At 37.5% G+C, this 25999-nt stretch overlaps 1 protein-coding gene across 2 annotated transcripts in view; it reads left to right on the top strand.

The window, feature by feature from the left end:
- The window catches only part of LOC130927696 (CUB and sushi domain-containing protein 1-like), a 687910-nt gene extending 672320 nt beyond the window's left edge, over positions 1-15590 (top strand). The window contains exons 74-75 of one of the 2 annotated variants that reach the window (XM_057853669.1): positions 6279-6341; positions 11916-15590. In XM_057853669.1, coding sequence (XP_057709652.1) covers positions 6279-6341; positions 11916-12075 — 223 coding nt within the window. In that variant the 3' untranslated portion in view covers positions 12076-15590. The remainder of the gene's footprint in view (positions 1-6278; positions 6342-11915) is intronic. The other variant, XM_057853670.1, reaches the window with a different exon arrangement.
- Positions 15591-25999: the final 10409 nt, after the last annotated feature.

Here is a 25999-nt window from a genome sequence, read left to right on the forward strand (position 1 = left end):
CAATCCATGGAAGAAATATTTATTCATCGTGATGAAACGACCAAGTTATACAGCAGCCTTTAAAAGAAAAGTCACATCTGTTTTGTTTTCTCCTGGATTCTGGTAAGTTGAAGAAGTTGTCAGATCATATTATTACCGGACATAATGTCAGTTTACGGTAATGTTTTGAACTACCAATGTGCTATGCTGGTGCTGTGTTTCACCAGTCAGTAAAATGACATTTATGTATCTGTACACGAGCGGTTTTCTTGTATTCTTCTGTTTATTGGTGCTAAAATTAGGGTGCGCGTTATACAAGGGTAAAATAATTTTCCCTAGATTTTACAAGTAAATTTGGGGTGCGCGTTATATACAGGTGCGCCTTACAGTATATTCGGGAAATTATGGTACTTTGATTCTTATATGTAATATAGTGTTGAATCTTTGGCTGTTTTACTCACCATGGATTAGAGTATTTTGAGGTTCATGTATGGCATAAATATATTATGGCATAAATGGCATAAATATATTATATATTTACTCAGGATCATGGTAGGCGTCAGTGAACTCCATTTATTGCTAACAAAACACAGTTACTGTATAGCTGTTTCTGATGACAGAAAAATAAATGTGACGTTAAATCATGAAAAACACACACTCTCATACTGTATATAGTTAGCTCTAAATGTCCCTCGATGGAACAGCCTAAAACTTTTAGCGTGAAAAAAGCTTGACATGTCTTGATATCAGAAAATACAGTGCCTTGCAAAAGTATTCGGCCCCCTTGAACCTTGCAACCTTTCGCCACATTTCAGGCTTCAAACATAAAGATATAAAATTTTAATTTTTTGTCAAGAATCAACAACAAGTGGGACACAATCGTGAAGTGGAACAAAATTTATTGGATAATTTAAACGTTTTTTAACAAATAAAAAACTGAAAAGTGGGGCGTGCAATATTATTCGGCCCCCTTGCGTTAATACTTTGTAGCGCCACCTTTTGCTCCAATTACAGCTGCAAGTCGCTTGGGGTATGTTTCTGTCAGTTTTGCACATCGAGAGACTGACATTCTTGCCCATTCTTCCTTGCAAAACAGCTCGAGCTCAGTGAGGTTGGATGGAGAGTGTTTGTGAACAGCAGTCTTCAGCTCTTTCCACAGATTCTCGATTGGATTCAGGTCTGGACTTTGACTTGGCCATTCTAACACCTGGATACGTTTATTTTTTAACCATTCCATTGTAGATTTGGCTTTATGTTTTGGATCATTGTCCTGTTGGAAGATAAATCTCCGTCCCAGTCTCAGGTCTTGTGCAGATACCAACTGGTTTTCTTCCAGAATGTTCCTGTATTTGGCTGCATCCATCTTCCCGTCAATTTTAACCATCTTCCCTGTCCCTGCTGAAGAAAAGCAGGCCCAAACCATGATGCTGCCACCACCATGTTTGACAGTGGAGATGGTGTGTTCAGGGTGATGAGCTGTGTTGCTTTTACGCCAAACATATCGTTTTGCATTGTGGCCAAGAAGTTCAATTTTGGTTTCATCTGACCAGAGCACCTTCTTCCACATGTTTGGTGTGTCTCCCAGGTGGCTTGTGGCAAACTTTAAACGAGACTTTATATGGATATCTTTGAGAAATGGCTTTCTTCTTGCCACTCTTCCATAAAGGCCAGATTTGTGCAGTGTACGACTGATTGTTGTCCTATGGACAGACTCTCCCACCTCAGCTGTAGATCTCTGCAGTTCATCCAGAGTGATCATGGGCCTCTTGGCTGCATTTCTGATCAGTTTTCTCCTGGTTTGAGAAGAAAGTTTGGAAGGACGGCCGGGTCTTGGTAGATTTGCAGTGGTCTGATGCTCCTTCCATTTCAATATGATGGCGTGCACAGTGCTCCTTGAGATGTTTAAAGCTTGGGAAATCTTTTTGTATCCAAATCCGGCTTTAAACTTCTCCACAACAGTATCTCGGACCTGCCTGGTGTGTTCCTTGGTTTTCATAATGCTCTCTGCACTTTAAACAGAACCCTGAGACTATCACAGAGCAGGTGCATTTATACGGAGACTTGATTACACACAGTTGGATTCTATTTATCATCATCGGTCATTTAGGACAACATTGGATCATTCAGAGATCCTCACTGAACTTCTGGAGTGAGTTTGCTGCACTGAAAGTAAAGGGGCCGAATAATATTGCACGCCCCACTTTTCAGTTTTTTATTTGTTAAAAACGTTTAAATTATCCAATAAATGTTGTTCCACTTCACGATTGTGTCCACTTGTTGTTGATTCTTGACAAAAAAATTAAATTTCATATCTTTATGTTTGAAGCCTGAAATGTGGCGAAAGGTTGCAAGATTCAAGGGGGCCGAATACTTTTGCAAGGCACTGTAGCTATCATTCTTCTGCAAAACATCTATGTTGACATACTCTATTAACTCATGCCCACTTCAATTTCAGTAAGTATAACAGTTGCTCAAATATTTTGGATGTATTTTGGATGTTTTAGTTCCCCTGATGTGAACAGTGATGGCAGATGAAATACAGTGGTGCAAATAAGTATTTAGTCAACCACCAATTGTGCAAGTTCTCCTACTTGAAAAGATTAGAGAGGCCTGTAATTGTCAAAATGGGTAAACCTACACCAGCCTACACAAAAAAAAACAGAACATCACATTGTTTGATTTTTAGGGAATGTATTCCCAATTTAGAGTGGAAAATAAGTACTGTATTTGTTCACCTACAAACAAGCAAGATTTCTGGCTGTCAAAGAGGTCTAACTTCTAACGAGGTCTAACGAGGCTCCACTCGTTACCCGTATTAAAGACACCTGTTTTAACTCATTATCGGTATAAAATACATCTGTTCACAATCTCAGTCAGTCACACTCCAAACTCCACGATGGCCAAGACTAGGGATGGGAATCGAAATCCGATTCCAATTCGGAACCGGTTCCGAGTGTTTCGAGGCCTCGACATCACAATGAAAAAGCCTTAACGATCCCTTTAACGATTCCTAAAGACGCGTATTGCGTCGTGACGTGTCTTGTTGTCCAGACGCATCAAACTAGCATGGCGCCAAGAACCACTCGCTCCAAAGTTTGACTACACTTCACCAGGAAAGAGTGTGAAAATGAAAGGTTACGATGGGTAAGCACGAGCATTGCAGCCATAAACATAACAATGACAGCACGTAGGTTCAAACGCTCGAAAGTGTGTCTTCATTTCACGAGGAAAAATTACAACAAAGCGACTTGCAGTCATTGCAAGGTGGAGATAACTGCGTCGGGAGGGAATACGACTGCGCTGTCCACACAGAGAGGCTAAGACTCAGTCCTGGCTATACAGCTAGCTAAACTCCCAAATGACGATGCAGAAGACGTTGGTATAATTTGCTGACTTTATTCAACCATCACTTGAAGAGTGAAACTAAGAATAGAAGTGAAACAAATCAATTCATCCCCAATAACAAACAGGTTTGCATCAACGTAAATCAGCGATGATTAGCTGCTAAAAACAGTAATAACAAATGGTTAGCATTCGTTCGCTAGCATTAGCACATCGTTCAAACCACTACACAACTGGATTTAAGTGTCCGATCGCGAGTGGAAACACAACAACAACAACACAAAAGATGATTCATACAGGCGTTGCCTCTGTAGATATTAACATTAACAAAGAACGTAGGCTCGTAGAAGTGTTTCCCTCTCTCACTAACTCGCTCACTCGCTTGGATGCGGCATTTCTTCTTCGGGTGTAAGCGCGCTCTTCTTCATGTGAGCGCGTTCTTCTTCGCATGAGGAAGCGCAAGGGCGCCCCCAATTGAGCGTGTAAGCGCCACAAAAACTAAAAGGCATGCATTTCAATGTAATGGTAAATAATACACGTTAACCCAGCAAACTGCGACCCGCGGGCCAAATACGGCCCGCCTCCACATTTGGTCCGGCCATTTTGAATTTTTTTTTTTTCTCAATCGTGTTATTTATTTCCTAGCCTTTTCCTAGAAGAATTCAGAGAGGGTTATTTGGTCATTATCTATTCAATTAATAGTGTTTTTATTATTAATTATTATTATTATTATTATATTATATTATTATTTTTATTTTGTTTACTTTCATTCCGTGAAGAATCCAGAAAGGGTTATTTGATTGTGCCTTTATGAAAAACAATAATTTTTTACATTTATGCACTTCTGCAATCGTTACACTATTTCTGTTATAAACTGACCCCGGTCCCTCATCAGAGAAGGGAAAAGTTATGTGGCCCTCACAGGAAAAAGTTTGGGGACCCCAGCTTTAACACATATTACCAAAGGCAGAACAACAACCTATCTGCCAATATATACCAATATTTTTTATTTCTATTAGATAAATGTTTCAGTAAAATGTGACACATTCTTGTGTATTTGCCACTTATTGCCACAGTTAACATTGAGGCTTTGGGCCTCTTTTGATCTCGTTGTGAGTTTGTAAGGTTGTGACTTCTGATTAAACAAACTCGATGCCAATCAAAACGTTTGTTCTTCTTTTTCCCCAAATTAGAATCGATAAGAGAATCGATAAAGAATAGAATCGTTAAGCAATATCGATAATGGAATCGGAATCGTAAAAATCCTATCAATTCCCATCCCTAGCCAAGACCAAAGAGCTGTCGAAGGACACCAGAGACAAAATTGTAGACCTACATCAGGCTGGGAAGACTGAATCGGCAATCGGTAAAACGCTTGGTGTAAAGAAATCAACTGTGGGAGCAATTATTAGAAAATGTAAGACATACAAAACCACTGATAATCTCCCTCGATCTGGGGCTCCATGCAAGATGAAACCAAAATAGAACTTTTTGGTAGAAACACAGGTCCTCGTGGTTAGAGGAAAAAGAATACTGAATTGCATCCAAAGAACACCATACCCACTGTGAAGCATTGGGGTGGAAACATCATGCTTTGGGGCTGTTTTTCTGCAAAGGGACCAGGACGACTGATTTGTGTAAAGGAAAGAATGAATGGGGCCATGTATCGAGAGATTTTGAGTGAAAATCTCCTTCCGTGGCTGGATCTTTCAGCATGACAATGATCCCAAACACACAGCCAGGGCAACAAAGGAGTGGCTTCATAAGAAGCATTTCAAGGTCCTGGAGTGGCCTAGCCAGTCTCCAGATCTCAACCCCATAGAAAACCTGTGGAGGGAGTTGAAAGTCTGTGTTGCCCAATGACAGCCCCATAACATCACTGCTCTAGAGGAGATCTGCATGGAGGAATGGGCCAAAATACCATCAACAGTGTGTGAAAAGCTTGTGAAGAGTTACAGAAATCATTGGCCACCGTTATTGCCAACAAAGAGTACATGATAACAAAGTATTGAGATTAACTTTTGGTATTGACCAAATTCTTATTTATCACCATGATTTGCAAATACATTCTTTAAAAGTCAAACAATATGATTTTCTGTGTTTTTTCCACATTCTGTCTCTCATGGCTGACGTTTGCCCATGTTGACAATTACAGGCCTCTCTAATATTTTGAAGGTGGAGAACTTGCACAATTAGTGGTTGACTAAATACTTATTTGCCCCACTGTAGTACTGAGCGTGAGAATGCAAAAAACTAACAGTACACGTTTTAAAAAGAAAGCCTAAGCAAATCTGAAGAAGTATGCAGACAATAGCATAATTTGATTTTTGAGCATATATATATTATCAAAGAATAAGAGTACAAAAAATGCTTTTGAAGGGTGAGTTTATACTCAAGAAATTACAGTAAGCATGAACTTAAGAAATTAAACAAATACTGTGTTAACTTTGATGATGTGTGACTGACCAAAGGTGGGAGCAGGGAGGAGGGATTACAGTGATTCCTTATTTTTCACGGTTAACGGGGGCCACATTGTACTCAACAGCCAGGAGACATGCATGGACCACTTTCCTTCTTCACAATAAGATCCATTACCACTTTTATGGAATACTTCTATACGAGATCACATTTTAGTTTGATAAGGCACTACTGTACCATTGTTGTTATTTTGGCATTCCAAAAAAGAAAATCCCACTTTTTTCTTACTAGATGCTCATTAGGTTGAATATGTAGGTAAATTCAAGAGTTACAATACATGGATTCAGACTTTAAAGTTTCCAATTTTACACCAATTTACTTGTTAAAATGTTTTCGCTCTCCAAGTACCATCATAATGACCTACAATAATGCAGCAATGTAGGCCCAAGTGTTCATTGCGTAGCCAAACTGCTTTAGCACCAACAGTGTGCCATGTTCTTAGATGTACTGCATCTGTTAAAGCTGATGGTTGTATGCAGGACATTGTCTGCTGACACAGATGACAATGAAAGACCAAAAGACACCTGGGGGCCTGGCGGCAGGTAAGACTGACGCCTGTCATTGACCTGGTTTCCATGGCAACCAGACCTCCGCCCGCCGCCACATCCTCTGCCAACCTAATCATTGTTTGTTTGCAGTTTGTAGTTATGTCATGCTTTGGAGTATGGCTGCACAATGCAGGGAAAATAGGGGATGTGTTTTGTCATCAAATTTAGGTAAAAATAAATACATGAAATGAAACAAACTGAAAATTATACTTGCACTAAATTGGAATAACATGAATTATGAGAATTTTGAAGTTACCAAAGCAGTGCAGCCCTACTGTGTCTAAACAGCAACAATTTAAAGCAAAGAGGAGCAAATTATATTTTGTCTTTGATTACATTGTCATCTCTCTGTCAGCATGATGCCATCAGGAATATATCTAGACTTTCCTAACAATAATTCCAGCATAAAATGTCTATTATTGCTTTTCATGCACTTTTTTAGTTTGCTTTTTTTTTTTTTACATCTTCAAGCACAGATTTCAAATTGTTTATGTAGTTACTCATTATTTATTTATACTGCATTTACTTTAAAGAAGAAAAAAATGTTTCATTATCCTAGTAGTAATTCAAGCCAATGACTAACTGAAATTAAGTAAGAAGACAGCCATTACATTTAACAATGTTTGAGTAATTATCTTTTCAAACAGTTATGTTGCCGTCATGATGAGTATTATTTTATCCCACCAGGATACGTTGATTAAATGTTCATTTGTTCACAAGACATGGGTAATACTTTTTTTCTTCGAAATTTCTGCCATCTTTGTTCCTCGTTTAATTTTGACCGTTTTTATCAAAGATTTGATGAAGTTTTACGATAAATATACTTTTACGTCTACAAGTATGTTTTACTAGTTGTTGTTTTTTTTTTTCTCTTCTCAATTTTTCCCAACTGAGTTTTTTTTTCTTTTCCGCTTATATTAATTTTAGGGAAATTCAAATGCTGCTTTGTATGGCTTTGGCTTATTGTCGCAAGCTTGAAGCTTGGCATGATGTGTTTGTGAGATTACATGCCACGCACCTTACATGGCGGTGAATGACTTGTGACTCATAAGACAGAAGTGTCAGATTACCCGTTCATGCCTGTTTGCATGCTAAACCAATCTCCCATAACACCAAGCTAACAGAAACAATATCTTTGCATTATACTATTGTGTTTTATCAACACATTTTACAGCAAAGTGTTTTTAATGAAAGTCTAGAGTGAGAGAGTGTCTCCTGCAGTTTGTCCTGCTTTGGCCTGTATGCCTCTGCAGACCCTATAATACTGTCAAAGCAATTACATGTGCTGTTTTTCATCCCAGCGATAAAATTAAAGTATTGCACACAGAGCCACAAACAGAAGCTAATGCAGTGAGTTGAACTACTGCCATGCAGGGGAGTCTTTGTTGTGTGTTTTTTTTGTGTATGCACTTTTGTATAGTAATAGGTTTAGGCCATAAGGTAGGCATTGTGGCTCCCTGGGGTTGGATTTTACCAGTGCACGCACGCGCCTGCAAGCACACGCACACATAGACTTAATGAGATCAGAGTCAGTGTTTCAGCTACAAAACCCACATACAAACAGGCAAAATTGTTGTTTGCCTTATATTTAACAAAGAAAATCGTACAATGGTCACTGAAATAATTTGAAACGGGTGTAACTAAAATTGGCCATAATACAAAATAACATGGCACAGACCTTGTGGGAAAATGTCCATGTGGAAAATGAAGTCTGATCAGCTCAAAGCTAAGCATACAAGGATAAGAAGGCGACCAACAGTGAAACAAAGAGGAGGCTATGTTCTGGGACAGCTTTGGTGCATCCACCACAGAGGGGGGCTTCAATCTGTCAGTGTACAATTATATCACAAGAAGATCAAGGCATTCTGGTGTGATTCCCTCCATTGTCACATAGATCATCTGCTCATCTGCAGGACATTGGTCCTTTAACAGAACCGTGACCCAAAAACAGCCGAGAACAGAACATTAAACCATTCTGTCTTCAAAGAGTCCTGATCTGAATCATATTGACCATTTGTGGAAGCAGCCGAAAATATCTGAAGTCTACCCTCAAACCTTAGACAACTGAAACAGAGGCAGCAGTGCCAAAATACATGTTAATAGGTGCAAAAGTCTAATTGACCATTAATAAAATCATTGGATTGCCTCAAAAATTGTGCAATTAAGTAATTCGTCAAGGGTGTCATCATCTTTATCTGAGCCAGCTTCTTTGGTTTTCGTCTTTTATTTAGTCTTCTTGAGACAACACTCAAACACTGCGTGATTAAACAGACAAACAAAAAAATGTACATATTGTATATACGTATTTATTATTCACATTTTTTCTGTGACCTTTTTTTTTTTAGAAATAACCATTCATTTTCCGTACTGCTTCTCCTGGCGAGGGTCGCAAGGTTCCTATCCCAGCTAACTATGGGCAGTGAAAGTGAAATGTGTACACTTTTCCTTAAGTTTAATTTATATACTTTCACAATGCTAAAAATGCTTTGTCTTAGACTTCATAGACTTCATAATGTATTGATGGGGCACGGGGCCGATTCATATGGGGCCTATCTTCGTCAAAGCTGACCGAGTTGAAACACAGACAAAGAGCTTTTTCCAGTGAAAATTCTTGTGAATAAATGCTTAAATCCCTGAATTCTTTATAGGACATAGGCGGAGTTTGACTTTTGGGGCAGAGGGGGCACAACATGTTGATGACCCCAAAACACAGTGTCAGCAATAAAATTAACTTACAAGAATATTGATAATAATAAGTTGAAAATGAGCGTTTTTTTTTTTTTTTTTGTTTCCCATCATTCTTGAGGGGAATTCTAAATCAGGTTGCTTAGGACGGCTATATTTTTCGCCAAGATCGTCATCCATTGAATATGGTACGCCCGTCGGTGTCGTGCCAACGTAGTTACCCCAGTCAAAAATTGTAGCCCCTGGAAGGTAGATTTGTGTCTTGATTATTCAATCAAAAAAAAAAAAGTTGCTTCAATCCTAATATATATTTTCAACAACAAAAAAAGGCACTGCAATAAAAAAAAAAGTGTTTTTGCAGCAAAAATAAATTTGAAACACAAAAAATGCATTTGAAAGCTATTTTTCTTTGAATTTTTTTTGTTGTTGTTTTTGTTGATTGAAGTAATTTTTTTGGGGTTGATGCAACTTTTTTGATTGAAGTAATATTGTTTTGCGTTTGAGCCACATTTTGGCAAGGACATTTGTGTATTTATTATTCAATCAAAAAATAAGTTGCTTCAAACAAAATATATATTTTCAAAAGAAAAATCACCAGTTAAAAAAAAAATTTCAATCATCGAAAAAACGGTTTTGAATACAAAAAAATATTTGAGAGTCAAATATTTGCATTTGAACACTTAATTTTTCATTTAAAAAGTTTTCTTTGATTTTAGCAATCCTTTTTCTGTGACATTTGTGTCTAAATCATTCAATCCCCCAAAAAGTTGCTTTAATCAAAAAAAATATTTTCAAAGAAAAAATCTTTTGAAAAATAAAATTGCCCTCCCCTATATATATATTTTTTATGATATGCAAAGCGAATGACCGTCATATGATCTGTTCAAAAAATAATTTTGACCCATCATAATTTTTTTTCATTCATTTTTGTTGTTTTATTGCTTTGCAACTTCTATCTATCTATCTATCTATCTATCTATCTATCTATCTATCTATCTATCTATCTATCTATCTATCTATCTATCTATCTATCTATCTATCTATCTATCTATCTATCTATCTATCTATCTATCTATATATATATAGATATATATAGATATATATAGATATGTATGTATAGGAAAGTCAGTTACATGCAATCACACTTTTAGACAACCGGGGGGCCTGGCCCCCCCTTAAACTCCACTAATGGATATGGATGTAAAACAGTCTTGATACTTGGTTAAAAGCCAAAAAACAAAAAAACAACAAACAAAAAACGTGCAGGTAGCATTTATTTTACATAAATATTGCGAACTATGAAGCTTGTCAGTAAGGAAATTAGCGGCCGCCATATGTAGACAAAGAGCTTTTTCCGTTAAAAAATTATTGTGAATAAATGCTTGAATCCCTCAATTCTTTATAGATATAGACGTAAAACAGTCTTGATTCTTGGTTGAAAGTAAAAAAAAAAGTGCAGGTAGTATTTATTTTATGGAAATATTGCGAACTATGAGGCTAGTCATTAAGGTAATTAGCGGCCGCCATATGTAAACAAAGAGCTTTTCTGTTGAAAATTCTTGTGAATAAATGCTTAAATCTCTGAATTCTTTATAGATATGGACGTAAAACAGTCTCGATTCTTGGTTAAAAGCAAAAAAAAACTGTGCAAGTAGCATTTATTTTACGTAAATATTGTGAAGTATTTTGCCAATTCTGTGGCAGCTAATTTCTCCCGTTAATTTTATTCACAGCGTTTCAAAATGCATAATAGTAATAATGACCTTGAATCCTCGAACAAATCACTCCTGAGACAATCCTTCCTTTTTGTATGCAGTACAGCTTTCGTACATTTACAACCGAAATCCGGCATTAGATCGCTGTGACTGACTGCTAATAAATGAAGTGGAGTGTTGGACGTCCCCCTTTGGGAAGGCATGATGCAGTGATTGGGGAATATGTCATGTCAATACATTATGTAGTCTATGACTGTGTAAATAAATGTTATAGATCAATGAACATACACAACTGGTGGGGGTAGTCACTTTTATACTATGAGTCAATCCCAAAACAGTTATCGGTCTGCCATTTATATGTATTGAATGCATAAATGGTTCATAATTAAATTTCAGAATGATTGTAACTTTTTGTTTGAGCATGTACTAACTTGAATAGCAGATGGGTTCTTGGCAGTTCAAAGCATTGAAGCGAGACGTTTCTTTCAGAAATTTGTAGACCTGACCTGTCAAGTACTCCCAGTCAGATGCTTTAACATGATACATACTGTTCTTTTTATATCTGGCAAAAGATTAATACATCTGGATCCTGAGTTAATCGTGTTGAACTTCACTTAATCTACATGGTAATTACGTGCTTGCGTTTCCTGATCAAAATGATCTAAATTGTGAAATATAAATAAATATAGAAAATCAAGTCCTTGACATTTGCTAATTGGGTCTACCAAAATCCTTCCCTTTCCTTTTGAAACGCTTGGTAAATTCATATCAGAATGTCACATGTTCAAACTGATTAGACATACAGCAGTACCTCTGAGGGTAAACACAACCCATTTAGGAAAAATGGGGGGGGGGGGGGGGGTCTTATGAGAGTCTAATGTTCCACTTTTTAGAACAATTTTTCTATTACACTAAGTGTCCATGTTACATTTTCTAAGTTCTAGTTTAGGTGTCACAGAAAGCCAAAGGAAAAATGTCATTTGTTACGGAATTTAATGACTTCCAATGGAATTCCAATGGTTCTTAAAAAAAATTATCAAATTCCAAACTGGCCCTTTTAGAAGTTTTGAGGTTAGAATTCCACAGCATTGACGTAAAATTTGTAATTGTTTTCAAATGATCTGTCATAACCACTTTTTTTTTGTTGTTGTTGTGGTCTGATTTTTAGAACCCGTCCTAAGGTCCAGTTTAATGGCTACGTGGGCCATGAAAGCACCAATGGTCAAGCATCATTTGAAAATCCAATGTACGACACCAACATGAAACCCACTGAAGCGAAAGCTGTTCGTTTCGACACCACGCTCAATACAGTCTGCACTGTGGTATAGTCCAGCACACCTGCCGCTACTTCAAGCAGTGGTGCAGTCCAACCGGGCTGTCTGTGATGCGGTCTAACTAACAGGAAAAACAAACTCACGATTGTCACGTGGAGCAGTCTGTGCCGTGGAATGCTGATTAGCATACTCTGCGCAGTGATGTGCCTCTGCTCCCACGTTACATGAGCATCCACCGCCTTCACCTTTGGCAAAATTAGATATGTCATTAAAAAGTCACTTAATAGTCAGGAGAAACGTGTTCAAACAACGAAGAACAACAGACAACTCAAAAAGTCCTAAGGATCTTGACTTCCAACTTAAAATTCTGAATTTCACCAATGGCCTTCTGATACATTTCCTCCAAACTGATAAATACTTTTCCCCAATTTAATCCCACTGCTCTGTGCCAAATATACGCACATCTATGCACAGTGGTAAAAGGCTTAGTGGCTCCACTGCTGCAGGCCAGGCCGTTTGTTTGATGTGAGGTTGGGCCTACAGGGGAACCAATCCTCCCTTCTTCCACCTCTCCAGGCTTAAAGTCCTAATTAGACGGTTCATACATGTCAGCACAATTGGTGTAAGACAAACTGTTCACCAGGATGGGTTTGACAGGACTGAACCTGGACTTGAAAGCAGTTTAGAAAGCTTTGAATCATAAACTACTGTGACATTGCCATTTTTAGCCCAAAAATATAGTCAAGGTTCCATCGAGCACTTATTTAAACTATTTTCAAGTACAGAGAATGCACATTTAATTTGGTATAGATTATATTTATTAGAGCAGGAACATCACAGAAGTTAGGTGATTGTCACTACAATCAATCATGTACACTGTTGCCTTGGTAGCAATTTGACTGAACCTTTGCAAATTTGCAGTAGTGATTAACATTAATGCAGCAGTGAAAGGTGTTCAGTCCAGGAAAAGTCTGCTGTTTGCCCCCACATTTACAAAAGTACAACATAGCGAACTGAAGTGGCAATCAAAGTACGATGAACCAGAAATTCAAATAATTGAGATGCTATAGACAATTTGGACATTTCCAGAGAGCTGTCAAACACAGTCAAATAGTCTGAGTGTCATACTTGGACTGGCCAGGATTGCGTGTTTGCTGACTGAACAAGGGGAGACCCGAAGGCAATGAACTGTCAAGTTCATCGACCCAAGAAACGTCTTCAAGTCTCCGGTGGAAGAGAATATCAGGCAGGTGATATTTTTCACCAGTCAGTCACAAAATCAAAAACAAATGAACACGCCAAGAAGACTGAGTGAAATTAGACAAATGGACAGAGGATTCTCTGTAGGAACGGGAGACAAGGACAGGTTACTATGGAAACAGAGGCAAATTGTCTCTTCTGGCATTTTTCTTCAGTGAAGATATTGATGAACAGACTCTTATGTTCAAAACCCAGTGGCCCAATGGGACTTCCCAACATGCTGCTGCTGGGGACCCCCCAACTATAAACTTTATATAGACTCTGAAATCGCACAAATTTTGCACTAGTGTGTTTTTTCTGTCGGGGTTAAGAGAAAAAAATAATAATTTGGGGGTTTGAAATGGGTTTGGAAAATAAGTCCATCAAATTAAGAGAATTTTATTCAAAGCTTCTATCTTAAGAAAAAAAAAAAAAGAGAGAAAAAAAAAACTACGAACAAGGGGGGGTTGGCGGATGGCTAAAAACAGGGTTACAGAGTGTTTGTATATACACATTTATACTTCACGCCCAACGCCCACAGAAGGTGTGAGCACCTGCTATAGCCCTGTTTATTTTGTTGCCGTGACAACGTTCTAGCCCACCCAGAAAGTTGAGATGAGTTTACCTGTGGACCTCCTGTGTTGTTATGGCACCATGTTGTCTTAATGTCCATCTTTGTTTATGAAAGCTCTTACTGAACACTGCTACCAGTGATTGCTAGGAAGAATCTAAATAGCACACAGTGTGATGTTTTGCACTAAGATGACTTCGTATTCCACTCTAGTTCATTAAAAGTCGCACACAGTAGAAGTTTTCAGAAACAACCAAGTCTTTAAAAAGATGTGTTTAATGTTCTGCCACTCACACTCTCGTGTATCACCCATTTCACATCTTTTAATGTGCTTTTCTGCCCAACACACAATTTAAGAGCACACAGCTTGTGAGACTTCATCTCTTAAAGGTGCAATTTATCTAAACAAACAAGCTGTTTATTGCTGTATTTCATCCTCCGAATCAATACCAGGCAGTGTACCTTTAAAAGTTGACTTTTCCAAGCAAATTGCAAGAAACAAATTCTTTAACCCTCACTGTATCGGTCGAGTCTCATTCCAAAAGTAGACTCTGGTCATGGTCAAGTTTAGCGCGTTAATTAAAGTGTGAGATCATGAATACAAGAGGCTAACTCCTCTACGCTCTATAGAATGCCCTCTGACAAGAAATAGTGTGCCTGACTGATGAGCAATCAAAATGGATTATAGCGTTTTACATAAACAACTTGTGCCCCAATAATCTCCGGTGCCGACTCGCAGGTTTAGTAAACTCTGCCATAGATGTAATACAAGTAAAATGGATAACAATGAACAATCTAGTTTTGACTTTGATGATGGCAGACTCTCTTGAAGGTGGTTCGCCTTTCATGTTAACGTTATTTGTTTTAATTTCCTATAATAAAGCATTTACAGTTTAAAAACAACAGAACTTAACAGAGCTTAACATTGCTAAGTAGAGAATGATAATCACTTTTGCTGCAGTGCTTTGAAACACATATTACCATAATTTTCGGACTATAATGCGTACTTCGCTATAAGCCGCCACGCACCAAATTTGCCACAAAAATGGCATTTGTTCATAGATACGCCGCACTGGACTATAAGCCGCAGCTCTCCTTACTATATTATATGAAGAAGCTTCATTTGGCCATCACCACTCCCTTGGGGGAGACATCTAACTTCTGCCGCCACCTGCTGTCAACACTGTTGTCATCCAACATGCCTCCTAACATGCACTGCAGCGCTACAGATGTAAATAACAATCAAAGTTCATGATCAGTGCTAATTATTTCTTCAGTTACAGTTTCAGTTGTTTCATTAATTGCTAGTTATTGTATTTGGTAACACTTTATTTGACAGTGGCACCATAAGCCTGTCATAAGACCATCATAATTATGACTTGACACTGCCATGAGCATTAACGAATGGAAAATTCTCTCACTTTTGAATGGATGTAAAGATCCTAGCTGGATATAAATGGAGTTTGTGGCATGATTTATAACAACAATAATGCCCATGATAGTGTCTTGTTATAATTATGATGGTCTTATGGCAGTCTTATGACGCCGCTGTGAAAGAAAGTGTTACCTATTAACCCAAATAAATCAAGAAATAAGCTGCACTGGACTATAAACCGCAGGATTCAAAATGAGGGGGAAAAGTAGCGGTTTATAGTCTGAAAATTACGGTAGAAACCTTTCAAGTTTTTAAACATAACGCCATCAATCGTTTTGTTTTGTTTTTATCCCCTAACTTTGGCCTGCTGGAAAAAGTTGCTAAGCATGCACATCAGAAGAAGCAGGACAACGTCATGTGAAATGAAGTATACAATTTGACAAAAAGTGTAATTTATTACATTCTATTTAATTATGTCTTAAATGCATGTTTTATACAGTACATTATTACAGAGTACTATTTTTCTTGCTTAATCATCACATTTCAAACAATTAAAAATCAAACAAAAGATTGGTGGCATTTGTTCTCTACAATGGAGAAAGACATTTGAGTTATGTGCATTGGAAAAATTCTAACATCTTAAGGCACATAGGAGATTCATAATATTTGTGGAAACATTTTGAATTACAAATGCTTCAACTTTACAATGCTTTCATTTCTTTTCAGTTTAACAGTTCACCTTATCATCATCATTACTAACCAAGAAATCCTCAGCCACCCCATTTGTGACTAAAAACGATTGTGCAAATGCCTTGTTGAAATTGGCTTAAGCTACATTGCTTGAAAGTGACATGAAGACAGCATGCATGATCATTTTGAGATTGCTTTTGAGCCCCTTAATAGTTTGTCAAACAGATAATATGCAGAGAAGTTCCAACAAACTGAGTCACTGCAGCAAACACACGAGCAGCCAGCTTATTTCCTGACATTTTAAATCGAAGTGTTGTACTCACACAATATTTTGCACGATCCAACATCATCTGCGTGTCTGAAATGACTTGCGAGCCTGTCAAAGTATCTTTTTCTTTCCTCCCCAAAGATTCTGCATTGAGTTTAGATGTAACTGCTGTCAGTGTGTATATTCCACTGTCTGCAGGCTAGTTTCACACTCTGCACACATTCTCACATTAGGCTTTTCACCTTAGGCGTTTTTCCTTAACCTGCATGACTTTGTCGGCTTTAGGTTTACATATAGTTTTTTTGCTTTTTGAAATGATTAATCCATAATCTGCAAATTATGATCTTGCAAGGAATATTTTACATATCCTCCATGTACGCAATTTACAGAAATTAGAATCAAGTCTTCTGGGAAAAAAAAAAAAAAAAACATCTTGAAAGATCTTGATTCTGTGTGTTATATCATTTATTCCACAGAAACCTAATCCAAATTTTCAATTTAACATCTCGATATGCAGGCTCAGAATCCAAACTGTTTCTCGTACAGTAGCTTTTCTGACATCAATGGAGCACGCAAAACGGCAAAATACACACAACTTAACATAGCCTTGTCACAAAATTGTGAGTTATTTTGTTTTTTTTTTTTGTTTTTAGCGTGCTGGCGTGCACACAGTGGCTCCATTGAACTGATCTCATTAAATCATTTGAGATTTTCCGGAGAGCCGAGAGGGCATAATAGAGGCAGAAATTAAGAGGCAGCAAGGTTTCCACAGGCGTAATAAAAGGTCTAATTTTATCTGCTAATGGCACGCTGCTGATCTCTTACTGCGCCACAACACAAGATATTTAGACTCCTATTTACGCTGCTATGTAAAAGATTAGAAGTGTGCTGCGAGAGGTTACATTTGGGAGCTCATGCACCCGCAGAACTTGAGCTAAATGCACAGTGAGAGTGCGCACATCCGCAAAGGTTACTGGTGCCATAATAGGATCTCCAGCCTGAAGGCACAATCTAGAGTTATTACAGAATCTTTGGAAGATAAGCTTAGTTTTATCCAGCAGCAACAATTAAGTGATAAACTGTAGTCTCCTCTCAGTAACCAGTATTGAGGTACTTGCGGTTATTTCAAGGATAGCTTAAATTCAGCAAATTGCTTGTCACACTCAAAGAGTGCAGGTATTCACTGAAGCATGCCATCTGGAAACTGTTGATTTCACAGTTCCGTCCTTATTTCATTGTATTTATTGTGTTTATATTTCAAAGTTTTCAACTTGTAAATTTCTTGTATTTTCCATTGCCTTTGCTTTAATTCAGCACATTTGCCTAATGTTAATGAGCTGTTGTTTTATTTTGGGTACAATTTACAGTACATATTCGCTTTGTGTGAATTCTATTTCAAACTTTGAATGGGCTAACTCCATTTTCTTGTAGCCAAGGAATTGGTTTTATGGATGTAATATAATCTGAAAGATTCTATCAGTAATTAATGAAAGATGTTAAGCAACACACTTGCACTTGTAATCAAAACTTGATTATCATGTCAAAGATTCTGAAGTTAACTTAAAAATGAGGAAAAATTGAGTTGACCCACTCTTGTTTTCAATTGCTCATTTTATGACACTATTGTCATAAAAACAACAGAGGTGTTTTAAAAACACGGGAGGTCCTTCAGGAAGTCAGCATTTTTTCAAGCGCCGTCCTCATTCTCGCAATCCTCATTTCTGTTGCCTCGCCGTCGTCGCGTGCCGCTTAACTTGAAGTAGGTGCAACTAAAGAGACATTTTTGTACAAAAATCTATTTTTTATGGAGAGTTTGTTTTAAAAAGGAAAATCTACAAATTATTAAACATGCTGTACTTTTTATGATCAATGATGTAGGTTGCAAACACCTTGTTTATTGAACTAAATCAATGTTTTCCCCTCAAAATAGGATTCAAAGCAAGGAGCAATTATCGTGTGAGGGATGTTGGTCTTACACAAGAACATGGAAGCCATTCCCTCACTCAACTGTGTGTTGGTATTGGTTCTCAACCAATTACTGTCTATAAGACTGCAGTATAATCAGCAGTGACCTTAGACTTGAGCACAGTATTGTAAAATTTACGCTCATCTGAAACATGGATGGCCTGACAACTACTATTAGTTTCAATCATTTTTTCCCCCCCAACAGTGTTCTTGTGCAAGATTAGTTCATGGTAAGAATACATTGATGGCGTCTGGCTAAATACTCATATAGTGGTACCTTTAATTACGAACGTCTCTACATAAGGAATTTTTAGGTTAAGACACGCCTCAGCGGAAAAATATTGCCTCTTGTTAAAGAAATTTCAGGATATGAAAGGCAAAAATATAGTATGGGTTGCAACTCTGAGCTCCCAGAGTTTACTAAACATTACTTATAGCTGCTCTGCCATTGGCTATTGCCAAGCATCTTCCGGACATCCAATTGGCTACCAGGAACCTCTACTGTATGTGTTTGTGTGTATCCCAGCGTCCTCTTCATTCGCCCCTTGTGTGCCAACAGCTTTACATGATTGCATTAACTTTTGTTCTTCATTCTTTGTTTGTTTTTTTACATTATGCACAACTCTTGTTTTATTGTTATTGTGCAATAATCTCATTGTAACATGGATTTGTTACATGTTTTGATTCATTTTTGTGCTTTATAGAAGATTTATGTCTGAATTTTGAAGGAGCGTCTCTACTTACAGAGTTCTGACTTCACGAAACTACTTCTAGAACCAATTAATTTCGTAAGTAGAGGTACCACTGTATCTCCAATCCATCACTTTACAGGAAACTGACAAATTAGCGTTTTGTTTTTTCATCATCAAGAGTGCAAGCATTTCCAACACTATCCAGGCAATGAATTATAAAGTTAACAAACACATGGGAAATTAAACCAAATTAAAGATAGGAGGTTTTGCCCGGACGCCAGCAATTTGTTACTGAACTGCCATGTAAACAACAGTTCTCACCGATTTTCAGCCCAATCAAGAAGAAACCATTAAAATGCGGTGTGAATTCTCCTAGACAAGATGGTAACAAGGTAAAATCTTGCGGAGGCTCCAGTTTAATTTGGGTTATGCCACAGTTATTTAAATCCTCGTTTGCTATGTTTATATCCTCTGATAAAGATCTGAACAGAGGAATAATTTAAGGAGTCCTAATGTGTGCAAGAGTACAGTTTGTGAATGCTGCCTCATAACCTGTTGTCAAAGAGACTCACTTTATCAGCTATTTTGATGATATTATTTGAGAATAAAGTTTTTATACAACAATAACTTTGGAAATGTGTTCTGTCTTGATCTGTGAAGTTCCTGTGAACTGTAGCTGCATAAGGGCGTATGTGAAATAACAAATCAAATGATTTGTTTGCGTGTGATTGAAGCGCAGCGGTGATGTCCTGGGCTCAAAGCAGCAGAAGCCTTCCAATGTAGATTTTGCATGATTGCACTTCTCCCAGGTGTTATCGTTACACGGTGGGACATTTTTCACACACACACCAGATTAATTGTGGTCCGTGTGTATTCATCTCCATGGAGGTTTGCGAGCACTATGACAGACGACCAAAACTTGCATTGACTCCAGCATCGCTCTACAATAAATTGAGATTCAAATTCAGTCCTAGATTGTGCTGCTTTTCTGTATAGCGGCTTAATGAATGGCGTACCGCACGCAGGCTATTTTTAGACCGTGACGTCGCATCGTAAAGCGGAAGTAAAGCCGAAGTGGGACATCATAGACCCGCCCTCGCATTGACACAACGTAATTAGTGCAACTTTTCTCCGGTAATCTTTCAAAAACGAACATGCCGATCACGCATTGCTTTTTTGGAACTTGTAGAAACGACTCTAGACATTACGACACATGAAGGATGTTTTCTTCATACGTTTCCGGAAACCAAAAACTCGGGAGGAAAGACCGAATCAACTTGCGCGGACTTTAACACCAGCTCGGCGAATCCATTCACGTTTCATATGCAGTAAGGATTATGTTGGGTTGGCATGGTCTTTCAGAGGACAAAGAGGTAAGCCATTTTTATATTTTTAACTTATTTTTTTAGCGTAACGTTGTGCCGTACTGCTTCTGTCCGACAATGAATTACCTGAAAAGAATTACAATGGTATCTGACTGCCACTGTTACCGTTTTTGTTATATATAATTCAATTCAATTCAATTAGGGGGAAATGTAAATAAATTATAGGATTAAGATGTGTTATCATTGAAAAAATTAAAAATGTTCGTTGGCTGTCACTGAGTAGCATTTGCGATCGCTACACAAAGCTAACTAAATTACCCCCAAGAACGGTAAGAGACGTAGGACAACCCGAGGATATATAAGAAAGACAGGGCGGATGGTAAAAGATAGCTTGTTGAAACAGGAGAATGTCATTGTCAGGTGCATCGATAAAAAAGCTAAAGCTATGCTTAGGTCGGCTCGTTTTTTTCGTCTTTTTCAGCCTTCGACACTAAAGTCATCTCTTCAACTGAACATTTTTATGTTTTTCCACATCTTTGCCAGTCAATTTGGCACCAGGCACATCATTTTCGGAGAGAATTGGTAGGTTTAGCTCTGTAAACATCTCCATCGTACATGATTTCCATTCATTTCCTATTAGGGACAAACGGTGGCTTGTCCCTACTTAACAACAGTAGCTAATGTCATGAATATTAATGAGCGGAAGTGACGTGTTGCTTGCGGTACGCCATTGGAGTGCCATGTTGGATGTTTTTGGCACGACTCACTCTATTCCAAGTTCTCCGTGCAGTACACGTTTTCACTCTTTAGTCTAAGGCCGTTTCTTAATACTAAGGACAGAACGTTTGAAGTCAGTGAATCTGGACTTGGCAAGTTCAGTTGAAGAAAGAACAAATTCCTGAGGAACTTGTGAATTGCATTCTTGGATCATTATGGGATACAAACCTCTTAAAAGTCCACTCGGGAGAGCACATCCAGGGTATTCTGACTAACTTGGCCAGATTCGACTTTTGAATTGGAGTTGTACTATGTCCCAATTCGAGGTCTGCAGACCTGAAGTCTGCATTTAAAAGCCAGTTATGTCATAAGACTGTGCAAAGGCCTGTTCCAATATATTAACTTGTTGCTCCAAACCAGCACTCCAAATGTATCCTCCTCATCAGGCGATTTGATCCGATTCGGAAGATGCAATATGACTTACAAAAGTATTAAAATTTCACAATTTTACCATAAAGATTTTGATTATTTGAAGATTGAACAGAACATTGTTTTGGTCTGCAAAATGCGGAACCACGGTTGGACTTCAAAGCAGACAACAACCAAGGGATGCGTACAAGGTGTCACAGGTGTGTAGTAACACGTTACATGTACTCAGTTACATTTACTTGAGTAACTTTTTGAGAAAAATGTACTTCTAAGAGTAGTTTTACTAAGCCTTACTTTTACTTTAGTAGGTTTGTGAAGATAAAACGCTACTCTTACTCAGCTACATTGGGCTACACGAGAGTAGTTACATTTTTCCTCTTTACATATTATTCTTTCGCAACAATAATCACATGACTCCATTTTACCAATCAGACACAAGCTTGCCGTTCTATAATTACTCCACTGACGCCAGCCTGTTAAATCAAATGGTGTATTTAAAACACCATTAAAAATGATATATTTGACATATAGCACTGTCCTCAACATTACTCAAAAGTGCGTATTTAAACCTCTCTTCCAGCTTTTTTCTGGCACTGATTGACCACAAAAAAACCAGAGATATGGCTTTTTTAATTTCATAATAGTAACTATGAAAGAACTTGTCAAGTTGAAACAATAATCCTTAGGTAGACATTTATTTATTCATATTTATTACACAAAATAAGGAGAGTAGGTACTCAGTTTTTGTAAACTTGTGCAAGGAGAGAGGGACTAAACAGTGGAATACTAGATAACACGATACAGTCACCAAAATTGCTCTAACCTACCCGTCCCGGGCCCTTCCTTTTTATTTGAGGTTTGGACATAGCAACAGACGGGTGTCTTGCCCTAAAACAGAGAAAGGGGAAGCAAGCTGGCGACACCCCTTGTATTTGTTTGGCTATGTGTGTGCATGTTGGTGGAATTATATTAATGTGTGCTAATACATTTCATGAAGCAATAGTATTTGGCAAGTAATAAAATGCAACAGTATGATTTCTTAAACGTTTCAGACCCGTTTAAACTGGTCAGAATGAAAAGGCAGCTTTATCAAGAGCTAAGCATGTCTATAATAATCATTAAAATGTATTTTTATTGCAATCAGTCATGGAACATCCTATTGTAGCAATCAATACTTTATTGTAAGCATTCATTGGTATAAGCAAATATTTAATAATAATTTAATAATTGTCTTATCTGAGCTATTCACTATTCAAACTAGGAACTATTTTCTCCACTAGAGGGCAATCGCGCAATAATGCTTCATTTCTGTCATTTTTTTCTCCGGTCAGAGGAATTTTTTTTTTTCCTTTATTTTGTATTTCTTTGCCTTAATGTGGTTATGTAATGGGTTATTGTATAGTGTCATTAAAACAACAGTTCATATAGATAACTTTGTGCTGAGAAAAAAAATACCATTTAAAAAAATATATATATCCAAAAAAAAATGTGAGCAGTTATTCACAATGTTACTCATTACTTGAGTATACTTTTCACCCACTGTTTTTTCTTGTATTTGAGTACATTTTTTGCATGACTACTTTTACTCGAGTAATATTATTTTGAAGTAACACTACTCTTACTTGAGAGAAATTTTTGGCTGCTCTACCCACCTCTGAGGGTTTATTAAATACAAACAAAAAAAACATGCAAAATGGGTCTATAACAGCAGGTCAACGGGGCTCAATAATACTAACCCAAGGGTAACTTATGGCGATAGGCAGAGAACCAAAAAGACAAAACACTCGAATAACTGCACAATGTAGAGGGTTACAAAACGAGAGCAGCAGATGCAAAAAAAAAAAAAAAAAACCCAAGCCATGGGTGAAACAAGTAAATGCAACGAGACTGGAGTACGAGATGTCAAATGGCGATCAGCAAGACAATATCTTGGCACCCTTCTCTTGGATCACCAGTGGTTAAATGCCATGTTGATGAGCCGTCATTGAATGCAGGTGCAACATCAGGAATGCCCCTCACAACCAGCTCTACAACAAAATACAATATAACCAGCAGCAGAATGTGACATCCTGTACATATTAAACCAAAACTCCCAAATTCGGTTAAAATGTATTTAATGGGGTTTTCTAGCAGTAACGGTGTCTTAAGGAAACTGCAGTGAGGCAACCAGGAAATGCCTGAAGGTGAGACAGTCCCATTTGGTTACCAGAGAGGAGTAACCTCCGTCGACGGCATCCAGCAGCAGTCCTTTGTGCCATGGCTGCAACAATGTCTGCCACTGCTACTTCGACTGTTATTTTCATCCCTGCTACCTTCGTAATAATTTGCAATTTGTTTAGCAATCCTACTTCTCCAAACATGTTCCCTTTTACCTATTATTACCATCCTGGCTACATTGCCATGTTCTGCATGTGGACTCTCATGGCTCTTGAACCCGCCGTCAGTATAATTTCACTGAGCTTGTAATGGAAATATTTCATGGCACAATGTGTTTTTGATATCAAAATCCAACTATTACAAAAACAGCAGCCATTCAAACTCCACACTCCAAACCTTATAAACGCAATGTATTACTCCTATTATGATTGTGTGTGTGTGTGTGGGGGGGGGGGGGTTAGCCTGTTTATCCAACTCTTTAAATTTCCATTATTCTGTTGTTCTACTGTAGTTTTTACTAGGGCTGTCAAACGATGACAATTTTTAATCGAGTTAATCACATCTTAAAATTAGGGCTGTCAAAAGATTAAAATTTTTAATCGAGTTAATTACAGCTTAAAAATTAATTAATCGTAATTAATCGCAATTCAAACCATCTCTAAAATATGCCATATTTTTCTGTAAATTATTGTTGGAATGGAAAGATAAGACACACGACGGATATATACATACAACATACTGTACATAAGTACTGTTTTTGTTTATTGTAACAATAAATCCACAAATGGCATTAACATTCTTTCTGTTAAAGTGATCCACGGATAGAAAGACTTGTAGTTCTTAAACGATAAATGTTATGGTTACAAGTTATAGTAATTTTATATTAAAACCCCTCTTCATGTTTTCGTTTTAATTAAATTTGTAAAATTTTCAATCAAAAGTAGAGTTAATATAATAATAAGAATAAAAATAACAATAATAAAAATAGAGTGAAAAGTTTTACGTGTATTTTGCATAGCTATTTTGATATGGAATGCCAGTTCATTTTGCATTGTTGTTTAACTGTGTGTCAGAATAGGGCCTCATTACTATAGACTGAAGTGCTTTTCTTTTTGTGAACATTATTTTTTTGGGGAGAGATAGGAATATTATTTTTGTTGTGCTTTCACTAAACGATACTTACAGTGGGGAGAACAAGTATTTGATACACTGCCAATGGGTTTTCCCATTGGCAGTGTATCAAATACTTGTTCTACCCACTGTATGTTTCTTGTGAAGGAGTTGCCAATAAACGGCGCGGTCCAAAGAACGCCTGTGTCCACTCGCCTCTACTGTATAACATATATCTGTACATATCTTACCCAAAATACCACAAGAGACACATAATTGCCACTAAAAGAAAGAAAACTTTCCGAAATATGTGTGGAGCACAAACAGCAATTAGCATTGCATTGTGAATACCGCATAAACGTCTCACAACTACTAATTCTCCCACGTTTAGAAGAAATAACATGAGTATGGAACGGCGCTGCCCCCAAGCGGCCAAAGGCATTCTCTTCACTCTTAATGTCCATAAACGGCCTCATTGTAATCTGTTTGAGGCAATATGCGAGATGGTCATTCACCCAAGCGCCAGCAGAGGGCGGCAAAACTCCATAACAACAAGTGATCGTTCAGTGTACTGTCCTTTAAATCTGTCTGAGCGGGACATCTGCGTTAATTGTGTCAAATATTTTAACGTGATTAATTTAAACAATTAATTAATGCCCGTTAACGCGATAATTTTGACAGCCCTACTTAAAATTCAATTAATCTTAATTAATCCCAATTCAAACCATATCTGTCCCAATTCAAACCATCTCTAAAATATGCCATATTTTTCTGTAAATTATTGTTGGAATGGAAAGATACGAATCAAGATGGATATATACATTCAACATACTGTACATAAGTACTGTATTGGTTATTATAACAATAAATCCACAAGATGGCATAGCATTATTAACATTTTTTCTGTTAAAGGGATCCACGGATAGAAAGATAAATGTGAGTACAAGTTATAGTAATTTTATATTAAAACCCCTCAATGTTTTCGTTTTAATAAATCTGTAAAATTTTCAATCAAAAAAATAATCTAATAGCTCGCCATTGTTGACGTCGCCAAGCGGTGACGTCACACTGGGCTCCCTGCCGTTCTTACAGTGTCTTTAACTACGTAAGGTGGTGATTGAAATACATCACAAGGTGTCAATGGCGAGTTTTAAATTAATTAGAGATCTAGCCAAGGCAAAGTCTAAGTTTTATGTGTATTTTGCATAGCTATTTTGATTGGGAATGCCAGTTCTCTTTGCACTGAGCGCTTTTCTTTTTTTGAACATTATTTTTTTTTTAGATCGGAATATTATTTTTGTTTTACTTTCACTAAATGATACTGTAGCAACTTAAATATTCCGCCCAAATGCATAATGGGAAGTTGGGCAACCATGACTGTCAGTGGTGGCTGCAAATGGTACACAGTATGCTCTGCGTTGTGTTCAATTCAGCACGTTA

The sequence above is a fragment of the Corythoichthys intestinalis genome, chromosome 1, assembly GCF_030265065.1.
Source record: "Corythoichthys intestinalis isolate RoL2023-P3 chromosome 1, ASM3026506v1, whole genome shotgun sequence".
Taxonomy (NCBI): domain Eukaryota; kingdom Metazoa; phylum Chordata; class Actinopteri; order Syngnathiformes; family Syngnathidae; genus Corythoichthys; species Corythoichthys intestinalis.